General features: G+C 36.5%; 2 protein-coding genes across 5 annotated transcripts in view; one reads left to right on the forward strand and one right to left on the reverse strand.

Annotated features, from left to right (window-relative positions):
- The window catches only part of LOC135833021 (uncharacterized), a 238,517-nt gene that overhangs the window by 161,332 nt on the left and 50,867 nt on the right, over nt 1-26,318 (forward strand). For all 4 annotated transcript variants that reach the window (XM_065346621.1, XM_065346622.1, XM_065346618.1 and 1 more), the window contains one exon: nt 11,166-11,253. In XM_065346621.1, the coding sequence (XP_065202693.1) occupies nt 11,166-11,253 (88 nt within the window). The remainder of the gene's footprint in view (nt 1-11,165; nt 11,254-26,318) is intronic.
- On the reverse strand, nt 18,553-24,939 carry LOC135833016 (UDP-glycosyltransferase UGT5-like). The gene is made up of 4 exons (XM_065346610.1): nt 23,984-24,939; nt 22,819-23,041; nt 19,650-19,869; nt 18,553-19,489 (listed from the first exon to the last, which is right to left on the reverse strand). The coding sequence occupies exons 1-4, from the start codon at nt 24,830-24,832 to the stop codon at nt 19,186-19,188; spliced, it is 1,596 nt and encodes a 531-aa protein (XP_065202682.1). The 5' UTR covers nt 24,833-24,939; the 3' UTR covers nt 18,553-19,185.

Raw genomic sequence — 26,318 nt, forward strand, 5'->3', positions numbered from 1 at the left:
GCACGATTCTTTTTGGCTTTTCTAGTGCCCATGGCAGATTATCGTAAAAACTGTGATAGTTGCCAGCCAAGCCAGACTTCAAGGATTGCAGACCCTAATTTGTGTGACTGGAATACGACGGGTTGGGGGGGGGGGGTAATCCATTAGAAAATTAGCAAAAGGTCGGGAGAGGTGCTACCTCTTGAAAGCTAATTACAGGATTACCCTCCTCCCGGATAATTTTCTGCAATGAAAAATAAACTTACGAAAAATGTTTTTCTATCATTTTGCTTACGCGTATTTGCCTATAGTCTACACTAAAAGCTCGGGGAACTATAAGGTCCTTTGAAATTTTCTACGATCAAATTGTAGGCTACAACCAAATAGGGAGATTACTCGTAAAATGGGCGTAAATATTTTGGATATGAATTATTACACGAATGCATATTTCATTCATCAAATTTGTTAGCATTTTTTCGCAAATTATTCACCACTAAATGTTGTTTAATAAAATAAGACTGTGATTACGAAGACATGTTTACGCTAATCTGCATATAAAAGTGGGTGTTAGAATGAGACACAGAATCAGGCTTAGGGGAAGAGAGAAGAAGACGAATGCTCTGAGGTAGCGCACTATACACATGCATACGTCTTGGTATGAAATTAATTAACGATTTATCGCCGGTCGTAAAATTTTTGCGAGGAAAAAAGGCGTGTCGAATGGTAAGGCTGACTATACGAGGTGTATTACCGACAAAGTATCTGACACACAGAGAACTTGGCGAAATTACTTTTCTTTTTGTTGCAGCCCTTGCCTCTGTACCCGGCCTTTTATCAGTAGAATGGAGGTGATTATTTTCGTTTGTGTGAGTGTTGTTTGTACGTATACGTAGGTACTAAAATTTTACATTTTATGTATATTGAAATTGGGATAATTTGCCAAAAAAACATGTGTTCACGGTTTAATAGTACATACGAAAATGATGGTACGTTGTTCTCGGTGCAAATTTCTGATGCCGATGCCCCTTGTTCCGTTTAAGGACAAGGTTTAGAAGAGAGTTTGGCTTAAGATGAAGCTCGCTTCGCTTATTATCATACTCAGAGTACAGTCGTTAGAGCTATATAGAATAAAGTAAAACGAAATTTATATTTGTCAAAATGTCGTCTCGCTGTCGACCATTATTCGACGTTTGGTTGATAGTGCGAGTAATTTTAACGTACAAGTGCATTAGCAGAACTGGTAAAATTGAATATAAAACAGTCGGAGCCGCGACTGACGGTAAGATTGAGTATTTCGTGTGGCGAGAATTGAGATACGAAGCGAGTTGAATTATTGCAGTATAGATAAATAGGAGGAAAAATAACACGAAGAAGATAATAATGTACTAAAAACGTTTTGCTAGCAGGCGAAAAATTAAACTTAAATTAGAATGGTAGACGACGATTCGCTTAATTTACATTTCAAAAGAATTATGTACACGGTTTAAAAATAAATCTCCACTTGGTCCGGCTATTGTGCGAATTAAAAAAGAACAAAAGTGTTGGCTAAAGCGGTTACGAAATCGAGCAAGAGGCGGACACAGAAGGGAGTGATCAAAGTAACTCGCATAGGTTGGATTTTTATTTATTTTTATTTTATTTTTTTCAGAAGCTGTAAAGCTTTTAATTTTTATGTCGCCTTTGAGTTGATTATTTAATTTACTTACTAGATTGTCTCTTTGAGCGTCGTCGAGGTTTAATCGTTATGTAATCTGCATAGTGAAACGGTGTTCTTTTAAAGTGGGATTTCGTCGCAGGTTTTTGTTCCATTGATAAAAATCTGGTGTAGGGGATAGAAATGAGCAAAAATTTCGTCAGAAAGGGAATTTAATTTGATAGGTATTGTTTTCGGTGTTTTTCAGTAAGGTCGTTCTGAAATTATGGTGGAGGTTTCCCGGTTTGGAGTGATTCGGTCGAGCTTGTGCTGGATTTTGAAGAGGGATTGAAAAGTGATGTGATGATACACTGTAAGGTGGGTTGCGAAAAAAAGCCTGTGGACTTTGACTGAATTCAACTGAGACCTTCATTTTTAGTTGAAAGTTGATTAGAAAAAATGTTGTTTCGGAAGATGTTCCCTGGGGGGGGGGGGTATGGGTCTTCAAAGAAGAGGAATTTTCTAAAAAAAAAAAAAAATCGTGGTTTCTTCCTTCTAGCTCCTACTCAACTTTTTTTATTTTTTTGGAGAAGGAATGACCCAGTTCCAAAAGATAGCATTTGAGATTCTGCTTCGAACTAGCTTATTGCCATAAAAATCCAAGACCACTTTTAGGGTTCTAGGTATACTGAGTGGTTAAAAATTTGCAAATCGTTGATTTTTGGATATATTCGTGTTGTTCAAATTTTTTCCTTTCAATTATATTTCGCATTAATTATGCTAAAATATCAAACTATAGCATTCCTGAACTGGGGGAATATTTGGAATCGCAGTGGTTACAATTTTTTGGTCATTGTTGCTAGTTTCAAAAAATCGAGAAAAATAGCCAAAAACTCGTGAAATTTTTTTGATTTTTTCAAGTTGACAATTATTATGAAAAAATTGGTGTCACTGCGTTCCAAAATATTTTCTCAGCTTCAGGAATGATATCTCTCAATATTAAGTATGAGATGATTAATGGGTAATATTTGGGGAAGAAAAACTTTCAAAGCACCAATTTATCCAAAAACCAGCGATTTGCAAATTTTCAACTGCTCAGTAGAACTCTATAAAAGGTCTTGGGTTTTGACAGTTACAGCGTTAATGGACGTTGAACCTCTAATACTTCCATTTAGGACTGGACCATTTGTCCAAAAGTAGGTTGGGTGGGGGCTGGAGCTAAAAAACCACGATTTTTTCAAAAATTCCCCTCTGGAGGCACCTTTAGCGCTGAACTTGTTTCTGAGTAACTTTCAACTCAAAATGAAGGTCTTTGCTGAATTTGGTGAAAATCCGCCGATTTTTTTGGGCGAGCCTCTGATTTTTATAATTAAATTTACCAGGATCTCGGACAGTTTGGTCCATTAACTCGTTACTCACGCTACGATTCATCCTTGCCAATTCAAGCTGATGTGTGATGTACTACACTGTTTAAATTGGGGGGGGGGGATTTCATGTGTGTTTTTGAATTTTTCTCCCCTTTTTCTCGTAGATCTTGTTTTTTTGTATATTTTTATGAGATGTGTATTGGCAATCTGAGATGAAAGTTTTAGCTTGCTTACTTTCTTGCTTGCTAGAATTAGACACAAATTAATTGAAAGTATACCTATTTTTTTGTGTGTTTTTTTTTTAAATTGTTCTCCGAAAGAGTTGAAATCGTTATTTCTAAAGTTAACATCTTTGGGAGTTTTCAGTATAATTAATTGAGGTGCTAGACATTGACATTACCTAGGGTCAATGGATGATCTCTATGTATATTTGATGAAAAATTACCTAGTGATCCGAAGTACATAAAGTTCTTTCAATTCTGAAGTGATGCTATTTAATTCTGTTGTAGCTTTTTTGTACACTTCAAAAGTTCAAATCATTCAATTTTTTCCATCAAATAAACAAATTGTGGAATACAGATTTATTTCCGTAGGTGTGGTATAAATCTAAAGCCTCGTTGAGCTGAGTAGGTACTTGGAGGCGTAACGAATTCTTGAAAAATTGAAAAAAAAGAAAAAAAATCTGTAAAAACGAGTTGAGAATATAACCTATCTCGCATACGTACGTAATAAGTGAAATATAAAAATGAATTGTTAAATGATGCGTGCATACGTCCGTGGGTGACCTTAGGTGTAAAATTTTTTTCATGTGTCAGAAATTTTGCTAAAATGCCAGATACACGTACAGTATGTGTGTTACTTACCTACATTCGCAGATGAATTGAAAAATTGAACTGTTTATTTTTGCAACACCTGAATAAATGCATCGAATTTCAAACAGTGTTGCTTGTAAAGAGTAGGTAGGTTTTTTTTTAGAGTCGTGTCTTCTTTTGGCCTAGTTTCGTTTTGTGAATGAATCTTGGTTTGGAAATGATGACGTAAGTTGAAGAAATTTTTTTTACGTTGGGTTGTGTGTAAATTTATTGAGCGAATGGAGTTTTCTTAATGATGAGTGAAATTTCGAAATGAATAATTCAAATTGACTTAATGGTTTGTGAGTCAGTGGATAATTTCATGACTTGTGAATAAATTGATATGAAATAATGTGTCGTTGGCCGAAACCCATTTTTCAAAGTTCAATTTCATTTTCTTCTTGGTATTCTAGATTTATAATTATTGAATACTGTTTGAAAACGTTTATGACGTTAACTTTTGATAATAGTTTGTGCAATTGAATAAAACAGCGTCGATGTACGATTTTTATTCTGTCATTGGTTTATTTTGAAGCATTTATTACTACTTAACTAAATTTCAGGATAAGCGACTTGAAAAGTTAGTTTATAAAATGAAATAATATTCAAAAGCTGAACGCTATTTGAAAATAAAAGAATCTCATTCATTTGCACATTGCAATGGCACGTGCCAAACATACATAAATTTCCATAAAGCATGGTTTTAAAAAATTCAAAAAACTTACTTTGATTGTGCTTTGGATTTCCTCTTTAATAAGTCAAATCGCGCCATTATTATCCAGCATTTTCAAGACAAAACGCTTCGTCTAAGGGCGAATGCTCCCTGGTATGTGAGTAATAAATCACTCAGAGCTGACTTGGAAGATTTCTTCCATTTGATGAGATCATTAAAAAAGTAACCTCAGCTCATGAAGAGAGACTACATAAACATCCGAACCCAGAAGCAATCCAGCTTTTTGATAATTCGGCAGCTATGAGGAGATTGGATCGCGCCAAGCCAATGGACTTGATTTTAAGTACTTTCTGTTGATATGATGGTACTGGCCAAATGTCCTTCCATGTTATACTTACATAATATGTAATTTTATTTTCAATTACTAATACGTTTCTCTGTAAAGGTCATATCATATGTATAAGAGAATGCCTATCAGCAGTGCCTTAATATTTTTTTGTAATAATTCAAAAAAAATTCTGATCTTGTAATTTCAATGGCGTTCATTTTGAAAATGGTACATATTATGTAAGTATTGCCGAACGCTGATCAGTTGGTCCATATCAGTTCTATTTGGTGAAAAGTAGTTGTTATGAACTTTTTTTCATTCACTGGTCGATCTAGTGTATTAGTCCCTGTCTAAACGAGATCATCATAATTTCTGCAAAAGTTTCCCTTCAATTTTCTCTTCTGTTTAGACTAATCTTGCATTGCATTTCTGTTTTTTTGATGGCTGGGTATTTCTCCATAAAGTGGCATATACTAAAAAAAAAAAAATTCAAAATTTTCAATTTGAAATTATAAATAATTATATGTACCTACATACATACCCCTGACCCCATTTTTGATATTGGCCTCAATTAATCTCCCTCAGAGGTAAGGGGGGGTCAAAGACTTTGAGACTACGGCGTAAAAATTTCCATCGTCGTGGTGCATTTTTTTGCTGTTAGAACTGATACTTTGACTTGATAGCAAAGAAAATACATTCGATGACTAAGTACATACCTATAGTAAATAAATAAAAATTCATCAGAAAATGTTTCCTAATATCATATTTTTAAAATTTTCTACACCCTCATTGTCCTCGTCGTGGCTATATTCCTAAAATGCCCACGGCGAGTACAAAAAATTGTGAGAATTTTTAAAATAATATGGAATTAGAATACATTTCTGGACAAGTTCCATATAAGTATTGATATTATAGTACTTAGCCATCGAATATAATTTGTTTTCAGGTGAAAATATCAAGCCTAATCACAAAAATAATGCGCCACGGTGATGGATATTGAATGTGAGACATGATTTACTTTCACTCCATTTTCAATTTTAAGACTGGCTAAATCAATAAATATTTTACATTTGAAATGCAGATGGCATTTTCATTGATCACACAAAGCAATGTAGTCACTCATCTTCGTCAAAAACTATTTTGAACGTGGTAAAAAAAATTGAAAAATGACCACGGCGATGGACGCTAAAGTCGGGGACAGAGTTTACCCCCCCCCCCTGAGGTGTTTTAATCAATGTTTTGAGATCAACCGATAGCGACAAAATGTCAGAAATTTCATCTACGTATAGAAATACCAGGTTTTTTTTATTGAATGCATTATTATTTTCATCGTAAAACGGGATTGAAAAAAAACCGTTGTTGGGACAGGCCAGGACTAGGAACTTTTGGCCATTCAACCGATTCCATGGGGAGAGGGGGTTCAAACAAGTTTGAATGGTTGAACGGGTGCCCGGGTGGTATTTTTCGAAGAAATTGCAAGAAATTGTCGGGGGACAAAAATTTGCCAGATTTTTGAGAACTACCCTGCTATACTTACGTATAGGTAGACAGCCGTGTACCGGACATTCGGCATAGAGTATTCTATTCTCCCAAAAAAATGTCCACACGATTTTTTGACATAATTTCGCATTTTTTCAAAAATCACCTGGAGGTGGGGGAAGGGAAATGGGAATTGATATTCTTTCGTTAACAAAATAAATGAAGTGAACAAAAAACGACTTCGGTAACAGTGTAGGTTGAAGGGGATGCTGTTAATGGTATTGCCGCCAAATCCGTACTGTTGGTTGGAATTCTGTCGACATGTATTAGCTCTAGAATTACCACAGTTATCCAAATAACGTGAGTACTGTGTGTACGATCTAAGGAACCATAACTGATTTAATGAGCCTTTCGCGGTTTCACCGTATACTAGACGGCTTGCGCTGAGACATGTATGGCTCAATCTTTGAGACAAGCATATGACTACTGGAGAGTTTTGTGATTTTTTGCCTACACCTACCTAGGTAGAAAAACATTAAATCTATCTAAACGTAACACGAGTAACGTGTTGGAAAGGTGAAATAGACGCGATACGAGCTGCGGTCGCGTCACGTTCCAACGTAGTCGTCGCAAAGGCCGCGGTGGAAAATGTGGTATTGCGGTGAAGAAGACGTTCTGGTATATATTTGTTCGTGTATATGGCTCACTATGTCAATGCGGATCTTAAAAGTTTATGTCGTGTGGGTTTTGGCCTTTGCGAATTCGCTCGGTGTTGTTGTTTTTTGTGTATACGTTGGTCGTCGGCTTATCACGTGTACTACTCGCAGGGGAACGCGAAACGACAGCTTTACGTCCATCGTTTTCATCGTACTCGTATACGGTATACGGTATACCATCTATATCTGTACAGTGTAGATACACTGGTCGCTCTATCACGTAGCTTTTTCGTCTTTTTTTTATTACCTTTACGCAAGATTCGGCTTCAGCGAGCGGCGTGAAAGAAAACTAAAGCCGGAAATATAAAGTTACTTTAACGAAAGAATGAAAGGAAGAACGAATAGGCAACAGCTCGGCGTACGTTGGGTGACTTTTGCGCCCGCTCCTCTCGCCCTCCCTGTCCTGGCTGACGTGCTCTTTTATAACCGAACTGTCTTAAGATGTCATCTCGAGTGATGGTAACGCGACGACGACTACGACCTGAAGGGTAAAAAAGAAGCGCGATTAATTAAGACGAATTTTACGCGTATACGACATTAACGAGCGTCGACTTTTACTGACAAATTTACGATTTTTTCCGCGAATGAGAAAGGTGGTGCGGGGCTGGGAGAGGGTAGCTTTTCGTTGTGGGAATACCTTGGTATACGTTTTTGGACTATATAGCCAGTCGACCGAACCACCGTATACCGTATGCGATGGCGTGGCAATTTTCTCTCGTCTGTAATCAAAGTACGCATTTTTATACTCTCCGGCTCCGGTACCGGTGACAGTCTCGATAATTGCACGTGTTGTGCTCGTATCTGCCCTGATGTTCGAATTTCACCTCCGTTTAGACCGATAAAATCGTGATGAAATACTCGTGTCAAGCCAATGCCATGCCAGTCTCCCAAGAAGACGGAAGATGTCGCCGATTTTACGAATATTATACAATTTCGTCTCCGCAAACGTTTTGTCTTTAGTTAGTTCGTTCGTTCGCGAATCGGATAAATGTCGCGTTTAATTTGCAATTTGACGACGGCCGGTCGGTGCGATTTGGGGCGAGAGCAGCGTGCCGGAGGATTTAGCTTTTGAAGCGGCGAGATGTTAATGGAAAGTGACGCCTAAAGACTGGCCTCGTCGTGTAAACATTAACGAGGTTTTCTTCGTAATGACGATGTTTACGTTTTTGAATAAATGAATAAATTTCGTTAATCGGAGCGAGCATTACGGATGAGGACGATGGAAGTGAGGTGAGACGTGATGGCGTGTAGATACTTTTAATACCCTTTCGCTTTTTTTTTTTGTTCTGAATTCAAATCGTCCGAGATTTGTTATTTAGTTTCATTTTTTTTCTTTCTTATTTTTTGAATGTAGTTTTTCCTTTGATTCATTTTACGTTTTGATTTTGGATGAGTTTATGAATAGTTAATGGAATTTATGATGATGAATGATAATAATGTTGTGTGCATTACCTTGTGCTACCATTTTTGTACTGATGATTTTTCTGTTTTGAGTAAAAAAATACCTAGTTGCGAGGAAATCTCTTCAAACCCATCAACTTCGATTGAGCTGAAATTTAGCTTGCTGTAAGAGCATGGTACCCAACACATTAGTATCGGATTTTGAACTACAGAATGCTGAGCTTTTGGAAATAGTGGAAATTGACCATCGGTATACCGGTTGATGTTTTGCAAAAAGATGAAATCTCGAGACAAAAAATTTGAAAATTAATTAATGTGATTCAGAAAGTTCATCTCCTGCATCGATCACAACCATTTTCGAATCGATTTGGAGCCTCTAGCGAAAAGTGACTTTCCTTCAGTAATTTCAAGTCGCTCCAGAAGGCAGTCTATTTTTCGATTTTTGATGAATTTTTAAAAATCAAATCTGAGCTCAAATTTTAAAAAAAATGAAAATTATATCAAATTAACCTGGAAAGCTGAAATTTGGGGTATATCCGGTTTTTGGCCATTCGAAATTATTGAAAACCTCTTTGAACCGTTTTGAGCAGTTCCTGCTTGAGATTTCAAAATTCTCTGAAAAGGTTCAAAACTTGTTTCCAATTAATTCGGATTGTTAAAAGTCGGGTACATAGTACCAAATTCACTTTGTACCTACGTCAATTTGGTAAAATTCTATTTTTTTTTCGATTTTGGGACCTAATTTGAGGATGTTCAAAAATTCGCTGAAAATCGAAAAATACACGAAGGTATCGAACTGAACAAACGGGTTTTCAAAATTCTGTTCTGTTCAATCAGTTTTGATCTGAGAACAATTGCCCGTTGTTAACAACCAATAATTCTTCTTTTCCTCAACGAAAATTACCCCACTTTTACACTCAAAGATCCCTACTCTTTCGATTTGGAATTTAAAGTCTTAAATTTACATGTTGAGTCTTTGCAAAATATCTCGGCGATGTGTATGCACATATGCAGACAGATTTGAAATTATTTATTGTTCAATTGTTTTTGCGAAGCATGTATCGCATTTAGGGTATTTCTATCTTCCATTTCATCCCTTCGATACCTTTTTTTATTTATTTTATTGCGTTTTTTTATCGATAGCTAGTTGTAACGCATACAAGTGCGGCGTAATAAATTTATTAATAATTAAGGAAAGAAAGTAAAATAAAGTACTTACATGTGCCTCGAAGCATTGTATAGGAAACGTCGATGTAGTCTAGCAAGGGGAAAAAAGGCTAAAAAGAAGGGTTATTTCCGCTAAATCGAGTACCACTTATCAAATAATGAAATCGTTGACTTTTCCAGTCAACTACCCAACCGAGCTACTTTTCTTCTCTCTTTTTTTGTAAACTCGTTGCATCCCTCTTCTGCCTCCGTTCTCTACTCCAGCGAATGCTTACACATGTCTCTCCGCAGCTGTAGCGTTACAGAAAGCGATTTTTCTCCTTCTTGTTTATTTTATTTATTTTAAAGTACATCTTCCGAATGCCATGGCAGGCCGGTGGTACTCGGGAATTACACGATGAATTTATATGGCGTGGCGTGTTCGAACGAATAGAGTCGCAAAGCGCTGTTTTTTAACGTGCGGAAAATTTTCTTACAATAAAAAAGTTTTTAATGAGAAATCCACCCTTCGTCTCGTCCGCTTTCACATCCGACTCTTGTGTTCTTAGCTCGACTGTTACCGTCATTTTGAGACTTGGTTTAACCCCTGCCTATTTGCACCGCTGGGTCTTCCACCGACGCACGGGACACGATGCGAGTTTTTCCACTTTTCCATACAGTTGGCAATTTTATTGTCTTGGTGTAATGTAAGTAACTGAAAGTTTTTGCCAAGGCTTCGGAATGAGTTACTGTATTATTTTCTAGGTTTAGACTGTTTTTTACGAAATTAGTTTCCAGGTTGCGAATTAGGTTTGTTTTTTTTTGCATTGGGAAGAGAGGGAATGATTTTTGTATTTTTATTTCTTTCTCGAGAACTAATCGAGCTGATAGTGAATTCCACAATACTACTCGTTGCTCGTATCATTGTTTGAAGTTGGTCAATCCTGAGAAAAAACATTTTTTGGCGACTTTGGGAGGTGTGTTTTTTCAGTTTTTTTACATTGAAAAATTTGGGATACTTTTTGTTACGAAAAAAAGTTACAAAAGTCACCTTTGATTTTTATAATATCATTGCCATGCTGACTGTATTGTTGCATCGTCGTCGCTCGTCGACTTCAACAGAAGTTTTACTTTTTCATAAGGCATTTTTAAAATAAAAGGATAGATAACCAACGCCAAGTAATGGAACATTTTTTCCCTTCGATGCTATAAGGTAAGGTATACGTAGAAAAGATACCCGAAGTGACGTGCTTTTTTTTTAGTTTTTTATTTCGTAGTGTCGAACATTTGCGAGCCATATTTCAGCCTGAGGTAACCAACTCTATACATGTACATCGTACACGCGTTTTAGATTGAATCTGTGAGAGAAAGTGTTTTTTGTCGCACATTTTAGCTCTCTCGTCGGCGTATGTTTCGTGTAAGGAATTAATTTAACAAAGTGGAGATCCCTCTCTGTATTTTTTTTTCTCTATATAATGTGTATTTCTATGTATAAATGTGGTGGATTTCGAAACGTATAAGTGGGCTTTTTCATATGGGACGATTTTTTTCTTTCTTTCTTTAACAAATGCGTGTTCTTTTTTTTTTTACAGGCGAAATTAGAAACGAAAGCTTTAAAAGCTAAGAGACCCGGGTTCACGGATGAAAGATATAATGAAACTTCCTATTACATCGAGAATGGTGAGTTATATGTATGATTTTTTTCACTTTTTATTACGTAGGTATTTTTTTTTAGCGTCGATGTGTCTCGTTTTATGAAGACTGAGAATTTGTCGACGTTTTTCTAAGTTTTGATTCATTCATTCGAATGATGTCTTTGGAAGCTTACTTATTTTATAAATACGACTTACCCACTGGCTACTAATGCTAAGCAGAAAAGTGTGGTAAGACTTGGAAAGACTAATGAAATCCATTAACTATTGAATTCAATAGAATTAGTATTACTTTACAATGACTTCAGGCTCATCAAATCGAATCCTTTTTCTACCAGTTTAACTGTTATGGTCCTTTATCCGTTTATATGCCCTTTCCAAGCGCCAACTTTATTGATGACTTGTTTGGTCTTGACCGCATATCCCTCTGCTTGCTTGGAGATGAGCAGCGAATTTATTCCCTCCCACATGGCTTTCTTCTTTTTAAATTTTTTTATGGACCCAATAAGCTGACTACTGCTGGGATCTAAGGGTGTAGGTCCAGATTTTGCTCTAGTTGATGGAACCTGTGCAACCGAGCATAATTATAATCATGCTAGATGATGACCTTCACTACTACTTTTGCTTGTCTTATATAATTTTACGTACATGGAGTTTTACAATAATGCCATTTCTATTTCTCCAGAATTACTTTATGTTATTTGAATGTCTGCACCTACTCTACAAATTGTGAGGAAGATTTTTTAAAAAATGAGCAAAATCGGTTCAGTTTTCATCAATTTAGAGAAGAGGGCCCAAAAATTGGTTTTTGGGCCATATCTCCCCCTGCATAGGACCAAATCGGTTCAAATTTTGGAATTCGCTTCAAAATATTCGAAGAGGAGCTTCATCATAATCAACTTCTGATGGACCTCGTTATTTGTACCCGTCATCACGCTGGCGTTATCTGTTCCAATACCAATACAGTTATCAGAACTTAATCCAAACCTACGAGTATTTATGGCTTCACTTAATGCTTTTGAAATGCATTCTGCATCGCCTCGTTCAAGCTGCACCAAAGTCAAAAAAGTAGTAACAATTTTATTATCTTTAGAACTGAAGTATCTGATGACTATACACCCAACATTTGTGAGTTGATATATCTGTACTTTCATCCACTATTAAACTGTACTTGTTGTCTCCAATATCTTTACGAATATTTAAATTATTATTTATCAAATTATTAAAATTGATCAAATTAATAAAATTTACATGCAAGTCAATGAAATACACTTAAAATAATGCTGGGTTCATAATGAACAGTAAAATTCAACAGGTAACATTGAAAATTCAATAAAAATAATTAACAATAACACAAAAGTGAATCCAATGCATCTGTGCTCTCAATAGTCCAGAGAGACAATATAACATACCTTACAATGGATGGTACTTGAATAAAATCAAAAATAATATTAATATTACTTACTTTATTCTTCCAATACATATTGATGTTACTTACTATTATTTCTTCCTGACATTTTGATTATCGTATTATACGTACCACAAAGACCATTCATAACCAAAATACATGATGCATTTGGCTTCATTTCTCAATTCCGGATTTGATGCTGGAATAACCTCATGCATCCTCATAAGGATATCTATACACATGTTTTGAAGCTTTCCAGCCACATACACAATTCCATCTATAAAACTTTGCATCACCAACATCTACATTTTAGAGAAAGCTGAAAAAAATGTTCCTGAATTGTGAACGTTTTTCTTCAGATTGATACCGAATCAATTTATATTAATGATGTCACATATTGGTCGCTTTATTTTGTCGTAGCCTTATGTCGAGAGGTTCATAAAAATATGTGAAACCAGTGATAAGTTCAAATTGACAAAGGTGAAGGTAGGGTATACTCGCACTATCTTACACAGTAGCCAGTTGACAAGAAGATTTGATTGTGGGTCTGGGTAAGCATTAAAAGAAAGGAAGGCAACGAGATGAAATAAATGGAACATCTTTTTTCTTGCTACTCCCTCATCCGTCTTATGCACATAAGACGACGAGATATTCCAAATTGAAAACTCGAGTATAAGGATGGGAAGGAAAAAAAAGAGTAAGCAGGCAGTATTTTGTCGAAGTAGCGAAATATCGTGCTGTGCTGTGTATCGTATGCTAACGGTCACTTATTTGAATATACATGAGCGAGATAAATAGGCGCTTTTTTCTTGTCTATCAGTCAATATAAGTCCTTTCCTGTGTGTGCTTTTGTAATATAGTCGGATTTCACGTATGAGCCTACTTTTCCGGATATTAAATGGAGTGATTTGACGTGAATTTTCCGCATGAAAAGAGCAGATAAAAAAAAAGACAAGAAACAAATATGTTGGTAATTTTACATAGATATTCGATAGGTTTCTCTACGTGTAGGTAGGGATCTTTTTATTTTACCACTCTTGTGTGCTATATTATGTAGGTACTAGTAAATTAATCTGAATTTTTGTATTTCGATGGAATTTCTCAACTTGAGATCAGGAGGGGATAAAAATGAACACAAGTAATAAAAAATAAACGATATTTTGTATATTTAATCATAATTCTAAAAAACGTAACGATATTACATAATTATCAGGTAATTGTAATAATAAAGGGACAAAATTTGAACTTACAATTGAATTTTCAAACTGGGCAACGGAGTGCTTGCATTTACCTCTCGCTTCTCCAGTACAGGACCAATGTCCCTGGAGTGTTTCGGCCGGAATTCGTTTCGTAATATTTTGTCCTTGAACTTTGGCTGGAATTGGTTTGGAAATTTTACTATTGATGATTGCAACTTTATCCTCATGATTCACGATAATACAAACTCCCTTGAGCTCCACAGAATCTTCATTTTACCTCACCATCTTGAATGAAGAGTGTATCCGAACTTAGTGTAGTCTATGTCCGAATACTCGAGTTGTGCATCGCCAAAGCGTTTTGTCGGAAAATCCTCTATCCCAACTTTCTGTAGATATCCTTCTTCGAGAATCTCTTTTGATCCGACCATAGGGCGGCTAAATCCTTCTATCCATGCGCAAATTTCTTTGATATCAATCATATTTCGAAGAAAAACTGTGAACTTTGGAGTAAAGAACAAAATTCATCAATATTACTTATTTCACCAACATTCAAACTTTGAAAAATTCAAAACAAAAAGAAAAACCAGGCACTAATTTCTTCAATATTAATAATTGTAATTAATTTAAAGAAGTACTCAATTTATGATAATGATTAAACTTTGAATGAATTATGAAACATTTTTTACCTTTGCACAGAAACCTGTGATGTTGATACATTTGGTAGAGTGGCAAGCATTGAAGTTTGTACTTCCATTTTGTGTCAACTGTACATACCTGCTGAGATGACTAAGGTTGTTGAGAAAATGGTGTTAGTATAATTGTTGGTGAGTGATGAGGGTTATTCTTGAGAAGTTGACGAAGTGGGTAATGGAGAAGAATTCAGCTGAGCTTCTTCAAGATTGTCTTCTTCCCGAACCCCAACTTTTACGTGAGAAGACAAATCAGCATTCACAACCCCTGATACAACTGGAGGAGAATTAGAGCCATGATGGCCCAAGATTTCTTGCAGCTTCCTGTAGAAAAATGCATAGTAAAACTTACTGGGTACAGGAAATTAGTGAAAAATAAATCCAGCATAAAATATCAATAAAACATTCTTTAAAATATAAGCGCAGGTCCTTTTATGTATTTTGTCCAGTTTGGCGATTGTGATCCACACATTTTTTGTACTGACATTCCAACTGAGTACAACTAACAAGTTGAAAATTCAATACTATAACAGAAATATGGAAAACAATTATCAAAAAAAGAAAACTTCATTACTTTAAAAGTATACATTTGAGGAGTCGGCCTGCAAAGTGACCTAACTGCAAAAAAAATGATTTTTGAGATAGCAACGCTATCTGATAGTCTAGGACATGCCCTACAAAAGGAATATATCACCTTCATCCATTTTCACTCGTAACACCTCTTCCCCACCCCTAGAAAATGATGAAATTGAATCTGTGGCCTGCAAAGTGACCTTATTTTTACGATTTTCCGAAAACGTGCTTCATACTTACGGTACTGTTTGTTGAAATCAAAATTAATTTTAACCCCTTCTGAAGAAATTCAAAAATTTTGGAGACATCGAAAATCGCACTGGAGGCTCCAGAGTGATTCGAAATGGTAAAATCGTAAGTTGAGAATAAGCCACAACTCTAGTTTTAGCTACCCAGCTTCCTGTACATAAAAAATCTTGAATGAATGAATAAATCGTTGCTTTCATAAAGAATAACAAACGCCATGAAAAATCGGAGAAAATTGCATACATATCTCTAAAAAACACGTATGTGTGGCCTGCAAAGTGACCTAACTGCAGCATTTTTCATTTTTGTTGCACCCTGTAGCGAACCCATGTACATATTTTTCAGAAACGAAAAGGTGATTAGGTGAGTGAAGGTTGGCCCTTTCGATTCCCGAAAACAGATTTCGAAAATGTGACTTCAATTTCCTAGGACACGTTTTTCTCATTTATCTCGAAATCAATTTTTTGCAGTTAGGTCACTTTGCAGGCCGACTCCTCATTTTTAGTACCTACTGAATGTCGGTATTCTCCAAACCTACTCGGCATATTTTCACATGGTTCTACTGTGATGTTGATTTTGCGCTTGGTCATTTTCTAGTTTGGTGAGAGGGGTCGACATGCGTTTGAAATAAAAATAAAGTGTTAGGAGAGGTGTGAAAAAAGAAACATTTATTTTCACTTAACGTTGTAAATCCATTAACTGTTTAATTTTTTTTCCCTCTATGGCTCGCCGTTAAGAAGATATCTCAGCAGAGCGAATCGGATCTGTGGGATGGCGGCGTGGCGTAGCTTCGTGTAGAAAATGAAATGGGCCTTTGTTTTTCCAAAGTGACGATGTAGGGGTAGTACCTAGAGCGATACACACTTTTCCTCGAAGCGGAAATTTTTCAATTTAATACGTCTCTGTGTCGACGTTCGTGTGTGTGTAGAAGCGAAAATGTACCTACATTGAGTTCGGTTGTCACCCTGCCCCTCCTTTCTACGTTGGCAGCTTGGTATAAAATCCATTACAGAATAAGAGTATAAAAACGGCGGCGTAGGGGATGTCGGTGATGCTGATGAAGGCACGGTTTGTTCATTTTTCAATATTGCCAAGGTACCTACATTAAGAGTAATGATTTTTGCAAGATTGAAATTATCGAAGGTGGCGGATGCCATGTCGCGTTGGGCGATACTTCGTTGTGGTTTTTTTTCGACGCGAATGAGGAAGCAGAGTCACCCATCCTATATCGAAGTTCTCTCGCAATAATCTGGGTATTTTGCGGCGAAGCACGGAGCGCGCCGCGTTTTTAATTGCGAACAATAAAGGCGTCTTTTAATGTAGATCAAGGACTCGTCGTTGCAGGGTAAATTTTCTGGCGCGTTTATAAACGATGCCAAAAAGTTGAGAGAATATAAATTAGATTCGAGTTTAATGCTAATGATGTCCTCGATTGTGGTATGTCATTTAACTCAGCCGCGTGTGTTTTTCGCTCTTTCTTATTCGTATTTTACGTTTTGTTCGATGTACAGCCATTGGCTCTATTTTTGTTGAAATATTTTGATGTCGCGCCGCCAAAAATCGCGTGGAGTTTTTTGACGAGTTCGCGGTTGCTTTATTGTTCGATTCGCGAAGGGACAAGAAAGACGAATGTGCGATGATTTATACTATTTTATAGAGACTAGAGAGCGACGAAAGTGGACGTAGTACTAGTCGTAATTCGACGAGGTAATTTTTGAACTCTTTATTATGTCTGGTTTGAAATTGCGACTAAGTGCGAGATTAATGGTAGCCGATGCGGTGGCGGCGACTCTTGAACTATATGTGGTCGTTCGCTGGCGCTACCGGCTATGAAGATTGAGGAAAAAAAAGATCGAATGAGAGAAAGTTTTTACACGCCGATTTAAAGCAGAGAGAAATAATATGTACTACTATACGACGAGATATGCGGTAATGGGCACCCCGTACCCTCTTTGGACCCAGGCTCCACAAAGCACAGATCGTTTGTGGTTTTTCTTCTTCACTTAACACGACTAATCAGTTGGGTATAAGTTTTCGCTGGCTCGCTTCTGGCGGCGTATGTGTGAAGGAGGTGTGCGGATGGCAATAGGGAAACAAACGAAGAAACAATCGACTCGGAATGACCGAAGTTGGTTAAAGTTTAGTGCTGTGCTGAAGCTCTTCCCCGTCCCCGTCCCCCGCACCTTTCTGTTCATAGCGTCGAAGTCATCGTGGTTACGACTTTCTCCGGAGCTGGATGCATTCGCGGTGGACGATTTCGAAATGGCTTATTTTACGCGTGATTATCTCATACTGCTGATACTGCTTCTGTGGCGTGTGTTTTGCCGGCGAACGAAAAAAGTTCGGAGGAAAATGCGTTTTATGGTTCAATGTGTGGATGATAAATGTTGATAGTCGATTGATTTTGAGCAGGGGTATTGCGATGTTTGATGAATTTTTGTGAAAAGAAAGGCAAAATTTTGGTGCTTGCCAGAAGTACGCACTACGCTATAAAAGCACATCATGTAGCATATTATTATCAATGTCAAGTTACTTCTTTCAAATCAAAATAAATTAAAATTTAGTCGAATTGAATAAAAAAATTTTAATTTGTTTCAAATTGATGAAATGTTGGCCTCAAAATATTTTCAAACATGAGATTAATAAAACTGTCGTTTTCGTTTTTCTCGCAAAATTTTCTTTGGTGTCGAACTGTTCCCTGATATTTTTGAAACCAAAAACGTCATCAATTTTACCAAAACAATGTTCGCAGTATCTCTCGCAATCACAGTCTCAATTCCATTGAAGTAATCTCCCAAGCTGTCCTGGCTTGTAGGATTCTTCAAAACGTCAAATGCCCTCTTGATTAAATCCTGTGGGATTGACGTGAAGTCCAGCTTTAGGTTTTTGTTGCTCCGTTTTATGACGTCTAGATCGTGCCGTTTATTGGAGCGGGTCGCAGCTACTGTCAGGCCTTCCATTTCATCATAGTATGTGGTGGTTAGACAGGCCGGATCCTCAAAATGCGACTTGAACATTTACGATCCGTCGTATTTCAGAAGACTCAGCGATTGGCACCTGGCTGAAGCAAAAATTTGTCTTCCTTGGGGGGAAAAATACATATAGAAAAACCCAGTCATGCCCTATCAATGTAAAATAAAGACTTTTTAAGAAGAAATGAAAATTACAGTTACTTTTTTCAAGTTCCTCCAAAGAAATAAATTCAAAGAATATTTAAATCAGATAATAAATTAATCATGTAATTTTGATCAATTAAAAATACACATAAATTGATAATTATTTGTTGAAAAATTTACAAAAGTTCACATGCGTAAAACTAGTAATTACACTTACAATTTGAAATTGAAAATTAATCCCAATTCGGCAACTCCCAATCATCAGTGGGGCCCTTTTGCAGAAGTGTCGGGATGCTCGGCAGTACATATTTTTTAAAAAAAAGATTCTTGGATTTCTTCTGTTGATGGTTTTCGTTTACTTTTTGTTGATTCGCCGAAAGAGTCGGTTTTCAAAAAATTTACGAAAGATGGTGGTATTGAGTTAGAAGCACAATGAGCGGTAGGAATTGATTTTCTGGAAATGCATGTTCGGCGTTTGCGAACGAGAACAATATTATTTTGTAAAAACGACGTATAGGTACAGGTAGGTAATAGGTATACCTCCTATCCCTATACTATGGCGAAGGATCGATGCAAAGGTACGAGCCTACATTAGGCTACATTACAAAAAAGACTAAACTCGACATCAGAGAGGCACAGCATCCATTCATGTAGGTAGGTTGGTGGTTGGTACCTAACTGTGCGAGCCTGACGGAAATGTCGAGAAAATATGTTGCTAAAATTTTCATTTCAGTTCTCTTTAACTTTTACAGCTGGGTTTAGCCAATTCTTCACAAACAATTTGCGAATCATCAAGAACCATAATTTGAACGTATAGAAAACTGTGATGAAAAATATGGCGAATAAAATCGCAACGAAGCCGATCACATCCAACAATATGTATTGATACCAGGGCATGCGAGCGGCAGGTGTTCGCAAATGATGTGCTCCGTCGTGTCTTACTACATATTCGGACCAATAGACGACTGTATCCTGTGGCGATAATGGCCTGTCTTTGTACCTCGTTGAGATTAATTTGGCATTTTCTTCATAGCTAAAAAAAGAAGAAGAAAAAAAATTATGGGGCTTTTGAAATCTACGAATAGGCTACCATTGTAATCTGAATTATGAGTAGGTATGGTTATATTTGTATGTAAAATTGTGTATATATGTACGTTGATTTCGTGAAAATATGAAGAAAAAATGAATTTAACCTTATGTTGTCTAGAATTTGATAAATTTTTTTCAACACATTTTCCTCGGTGATTTCGTTGTAGTCGAGAACTTCGGCAGCTCCGAGATTTTTCAAATGGTTGACATTCGTCAACTGATCAGCAAAAATAGGTATTCCTAGAATCGGTACGCCGGCGTAAATCGCCTCATTGAGGCCTAATAATCCTCCATGCGACATGAACAGCTTCACGTTCGGATGGGCTAACAAATTACAAAGAAAAACAACCATTAATACGATATGTAGATAATTTACTAATATAAAAGCATAGACGTCAGGAATGACAATCTTGTCATTCCATGTCAACTCAACCAACGTTTTTGAGTTAGGTATGTCTTTCGATTTCGCTCAAATTTTTTTTACAATATATACCCACCCAGTAAGTAAGAACCCCGCAATTAGTTTGGTCCCAGCCCCCTCAGGTGGCGGGTGGGGGGGCTTCCATTATTTTCACATTGTCTCGAGGTACTCAACTTCAGCAGCTCATTCCTCCAAAGCTATGATACTTTGATCAAAACTGATTTCACAGTTCGAAAGGACATTGAATTTACAACATTTTAAGCATCTTGAAATTTTCAAAAATTGAAAGTTGAACTTTGAGATGCTTAAAATGTTGCAAATGCAATGCCCTTTCGAACTGTGAAATCAGTTTTGATTGATCAAAGTATCATAGCTTTGGAGGAATGGACTGCTGAAGTTGAGTACCTCGAGACAATGTGAAAATAATGGAAGCCCCCTCCCACCTGCCCCCTGAGGGGGCTGGGACCAAACTAATTGCGGGGTTCTTACCAGGGTGTCCACAGGTCTGGAAAACCTGGAAAAGTCAGGGAATTTGGTCGGTCTGGAAAAGTCGGGGAATTTCGTAATTTTCAAGCAAAATCCCTGGAATTTTGAAAAAGCGAATCAATTGAAAATTTTTAATAAGGACCTGTGATGAAAGGAAAACACTGTTTTTCACTTCTCGAAACGCAAATTTTCAAACGCTTTTGCCCTCGCTTCGCTCGGGCTTGTTTTCTTCTCTTTCACAGACAACATGAAAATTTCTAGATTATAAAAATCAAGTTTTTATGCCAAAAAATGAACTCCTCACGAAAAAAACATCGTTTTTAAGCATCTCGAATGTACATACAAATTTACAAGAGCTTTCGCCCTCGCTTGGGCCTGTTCTGTTTTCTTTTTCAAAATCAACTTCCTTAAAAAAAAAAAACATAATTCAAATATTCTAAAATGTTGAAAGCCAAAAAAAGCTACTTGTCCTCACTAAAAAAACCAAACATCAAAACTCAAATTCTCAGAGGCTTCCGCCCTCACTTCGCTCGAGCCTGTTCTCTTTTCTTTTTCAAGAGTAAACTTTCTTCAAAAAAACATCCATTCCAATATTAAAATTTTAAAAAACCAAAAAATAAACACTCTTCGCATTCAAAAAAAAAACTCGTTTTCAGGCATCTTGAAATGCAAATTTTCGAAAGTTCTCGCCCTCGCTTCGCTCGGGCCAATTTGTCTCTCATTTTGACATAAGTTATATGAATACATATGTATTTTATCAATTGGCCAAACTTGATGCATGTTTTATTTATTTTTAATTAGAAAAGTTAATAATCAACGTTAAGCTGTTTTTTATATCCGAAGAAGTATCCAGTTCGAAGAGAAGCTTATGAAAACAAATTACCCCCCCCCCCAATTTTTAAATTAAAGTATGGGGTGAGCATAGAAAATTGAGAAAAATGGTCTGGAAAAATAGAAAAATTGGTCTGGAAAACTTGGAAAAGTCAGGGAAAATCATTTCCAGAAATGAGTGGACACCCTGCTTACTTACTGGGTGGGTATATATATTGTAATAAAAATTTGAGCGAAATCGAAAGACATGACTTTCAAAATCGCCTTTTTTTGGTTGAGTTGACATGGAATGACCCAAGAGGCTCTAACGCTTATGTAGTTTCTTTTCTTTTTTTTCCTTTTTTTAATTTTGAGATTTTTCATCTTTTTTTTTCGTGATATTTTGACAGCGGTTTTTACGATTTTATGATTTCGTTCGACCATTTTATGATGTTTTAAATTTCCACCAAATTTTAAAATGAGTTTCAGTAATTTAATCTGTATGGGTATCTACAGGTGGAATATTATATTTTTACGACATTCAATTTTGTCTTATTTTTATAAATTTTATGATGAACTCGAGTAGATATCCGTTTTTTTATCCGTTATGCGATTTTTCACCAATATTTCCGATCGTGATTTTCAACGATTTTTTTGTTACCCATTCTCAACATTTTTGTGGAATTTTTCTGTAATTTTGCGATGTTTCTAAATTAATGTAGTCAACTTGAATATTTTTATTCAGCGAGAAATGATCAGATCAAAGTTTCGATGGGTGCCCAATAAGCACCGACCGCAGTATAGGTACCTACTTAGGCGCTAGCGTTTATTTTTCACGCTTTCATCCAGCCCGGTCGATTCGAAATTTCCAGAAAAAATTACTAAACTGTAACAGGCTCCAGAATGGCTTAAAACTATAGAAGCTGTTGATTGAGGTATGAGATGAATTGAAGGAATTATTCGCATTGGTCCAGAAAATTAATCCTTCGAGACAGCTCTTTTTTTTCAAAAATTCGCCAAAAATCGAAAAATGTTTTTGCGAAGTTGAAATTTAAAATGAAATCAGAATTTAATATTTACAAAGTTGTAAGTTGTACTTAGCTGGCTTCACATTTTTTGAGATTTCGTTTTTTTAAGCTAGGCTTTGGAAATTTTGCTATTAAAGCCCTTGAAAAGTATTTTTATATTTCAGAATTTAGGAACTGATATTGCAGCTGTCTTTAGTAGGTATTCCTATGACAAGAACTTGCATTGATTTTCAATTTCTTATGGTGATTGGTAAATATTTATACGGGGCAGGGTTTTACAAAAACGTGTTTTAAAGCAAAATTAAAACAAAACAAAACAAAGGACTGTGCGTTTAAAAAAAAAAGATTTGAACGGTTTTTTGTTTTAAACACTGTTTTGATTTTTTAATATGTTTTAAACATGATGTACACCCCCGATACATAGACGAGAAGATGCGTAAGAATTTTCAAAATTAGATGCACGTCTTTCATTATTAGATGTAGGAAGGTAGAGGTACTAAGTATACCACCAGGTACCAAACAAATTACCTAGGATATCTTTCTGAGGAAGCCACGAAGCGGTGTAAATCTTGTCAGTTTTTACAGAAATAGTATCGCTTTCCCATTTCCAAATAACTCTTTGAGGGATTTGCGCAAAAACAGCGATAAGCGCATTCAATTTATCCTTGGGGAACATTTTGGAGTGCAGAAAAGATCCCATAGAGAAGTACAATACTCCGTGCTCCGATTCGTTGATGAATTTTTCGATATCCTGAAACATGTTCACAAATTTCTAGTACCTAGGTACCATAATTATATATCGCACCTCGGGAGTAATAAGGTCACATCTCAAAAAAGTGAAATTTTACAGGAGAGTGATTTTCTTTTTTTTAAAAACTTGATTCATTATTTTTATCAACTTATAATTAATTGTGAGGAATGAATAGCACCTCATTTTAAAGATCTGGTATCCTACCTTCATTTAGCATAAGAACACTTTGAAAAATAAAATCTTGAAGAGGAAATATTTCAATGTTTGGAAAACATTTTGAGTTATAACCTTTCATTAAAGTTGATTTGGAGGTGAGATGAAGCGTCCAAAAAAAATTTCATGATAACAAAGTTGTAGAGAATTAAATTTCCAATTGACATAATGTTGTTAGTTTTTTTCTAGAGTGCTTAGTTTTTGAGTTTTTCTCAAAAAACTAAAATTTCATGATATGTGCAAATTCATTTTTCTGAAAAGTGATCAATTTAAAAATTTTTTTCCATTTGGTACAAACCAATAAAAAATGCACTCCTTGTGACTATTTCTAACTGACAAACAATCAAAACTATTTGTCAACACTTTGTATGTATGAAATTTGCTCCAAAAAGGTGGCGTTTTTTGAGATGTACCCTTATAACTCCAAACAACTTGCAATGTTGTTGAGATTTTGAGTTAGGCCATTTGCGTTTTTTACAAGATCTAGATAATCTACCCAACTCAAAGTGTAATTTTTGGTTGAGGGGGGTCATACAAACCCCAAAAATGCAAAAACATCAAAATCAATTTTTTTTTGAGATGTGACCTTATTACTCCCGAGGTGCGATATCTGCAAAAGGCCGGCAGGTGGCCTCCTTCCACACCACAGTTGAAAAAAAAAGAAAAAAAAATTTCAATTCAATTTATCAAAATTCTTTAAGGACGACTTAGATGATGAAACATAGGTACCTCTGGTAAAGGATTCACTCCTTTTATATTGACACCAGCAATTTCGACGACGTTCGGAACCAAAGGTCGAATAGGATTCATGCTGCTATGAGTGTAGGTAAAGGTGAGACTACAATTTTCCAATATATTTCTCAAATTAGGCATATCCTGTCCGAATAGCTGCCTAGCAACGGCATCCGATTCGGTGATAGATTTGAGATTGTAGAGAATTTTGGACGTCAGGTACACGACGGTGTTGACGATTCGTTCGTAAAAAGTCATCTTGGAGGTGAATCCGGAAAAGGGCACCGGAATGTAGCTGGGATTATCGGGAGTAGCGATCCTTTCGGACAGCCAGGGATACAGGGTGGTGGTAGCGACGCTGACGTAGGGGATTTTCAATTTATACGATAATCCGGCGTAGATGTCGGTGTTACCGTTGTACGCTTCCAAAAGCAGCAGATCGTACGAATGATCGGACGTTTCGATCAAATCCATTAGCGGTTCGCATTCTTTGATTTCTTCATACGCCGGAATAAAACTCAAGATGTAAATCAAAAATCCCAAATTACTGTTGTAGCTGGACACGTATTCGACGCTGTTGTACTTATAATTGTCGTTTTTCAGCGGAAAACAGTCGACTAGCTCGATATGGGTGTAGTTATCGCTTTTGTACTTTTCCGGGTATTTACTGTACACGGTTACGTTGTGTCCGTGACTCGCTAATTCTTTCGCGATCGAATTCAGTACGACGAAATGACTGTACGCTCGAACTGGAAACACCGCCAAGATATTGTAACACGAGGCTGTGCGAATTTGCCAACATATTTGCGCTAAGCCTAAAACTACGAGTAACGTTGAACGATACATAGTCGAACATTCGGTCGCACCAAATGGTATTATCAAACTGGCCAGTTGGCCACACAAGTCGTCGTCGTCGTCATAAACGGTGTTTTCTGGCGTACTATCTGCTGCTACCTATCAGTACCCCGGTCCCGGTATACCTTTACAACTCTTTTAATTTACGAGTCAGGGTTTTCTGATAAGCATTTAACGAAAGTCGAACGACTCGACCGATTAGCACCTAGCTATGACACGCCGCAAAATGAAACGAATCCGACATTTCAATAGCGATTGGCGATTGCTACGGCATACTCGTCCTATATGGTACCTACCTAGAGTGGTGCAAGATGTAGTGCTATTCGACATTACACCATGTACGTAACTGTCATCTGTGAAATATACCACTTAAATTTTACGTACCATTAGCAAAGTAAATTACTAATATGTTATTGATATTAATTATTAACTAAACGCACATATTTCATTATCTTCACTCGACTGTTACCTCGGCATAAGGGAAGATTCTTAAAATTTCTTATCAGAATTGATCCATTAGTCCGATCATTCGAGCAAATTAAATTTATAGCTATTCAAAGTATCGATATTCGATCGACGATTTAGCGATTTCCTGTTGCAAAATGGCGTCGTCGAGTGTTCAGGTTCCTCGCTGATTTCTCAAGAGTGTTAAGGTATGTATCTACTTGATTCCAGAAAAACGCGGGTTTATTACCTACGTTCGTGTATGGAAGAAATACAGCGAAGAATAAAACGAACGTCATTACAAGAGTCTTGGCGTGTAGATCAGAATACGTAATTTTGCCTCAAGCAGGGGGGTTTAATGGTAAACACGAGCAAATTTAGTATGTACAATCACGATAGAGAATCGGGGTATGCCGGTGGAAACAGCGAACGGGAGTTAATCGAGTCGAAAAGAAGGAAAGTTATGCTTTCGTTTTAATATGTATTATACGACGACGACGAGGCAAATAGATGCTCGAGTAAATTGCCGAAAGAATGAAAAACTCCGGGTATCGGTTCGCGTTAGGTACCTACTACCTACATAGACCTATTACACACGTATACGTACAATGAATGGGGACGAGTTTTGAAACAAAATATACGTATTTTTCTGGCTCGCTCGTTCGCTTGTTCGCTGATTCGCTTTCTTTTTGACGTCGTACAGCGTATACAGAAGGTACTCTATATTGGCAAAAAGTTGAATTTTTTTGTTAGGATTTCCATCATTCGTTTACGTTGGACATTTTAATGTTTTCAATGTGTACAAGAATGAAACAAAAATAAAAAAAATAGAAAAAAACGCGTCTCCGTCAATTTAACGAGAGAAAGAAAGAAAGTGTAAAAAAGAAAAATACAGGCTAAAAACTCGCTATTCTCGTTATGTTTATTTTGCGCTCGAATAAAAGAAGGCTGCGGAGAGGGTATGGGGAGAGGTAGAGGAAAACAACGAGCTTTATTGGAAATGATGGAACGATCGAGGGGGCGAATGTGTATA

Source organism: Planococcus citri, chromosome 1 (assembly GCF_950023065.1).
Source record: "Planococcus citri chromosome 1, ihPlaCitr1.1, whole genome shotgun sequence".
Taxonomy (NCBI): domain Eukaryota; kingdom Metazoa; phylum Arthropoda; class Insecta; order Hemiptera; family Pseudococcidae; genus Planococcus; species Planococcus citri.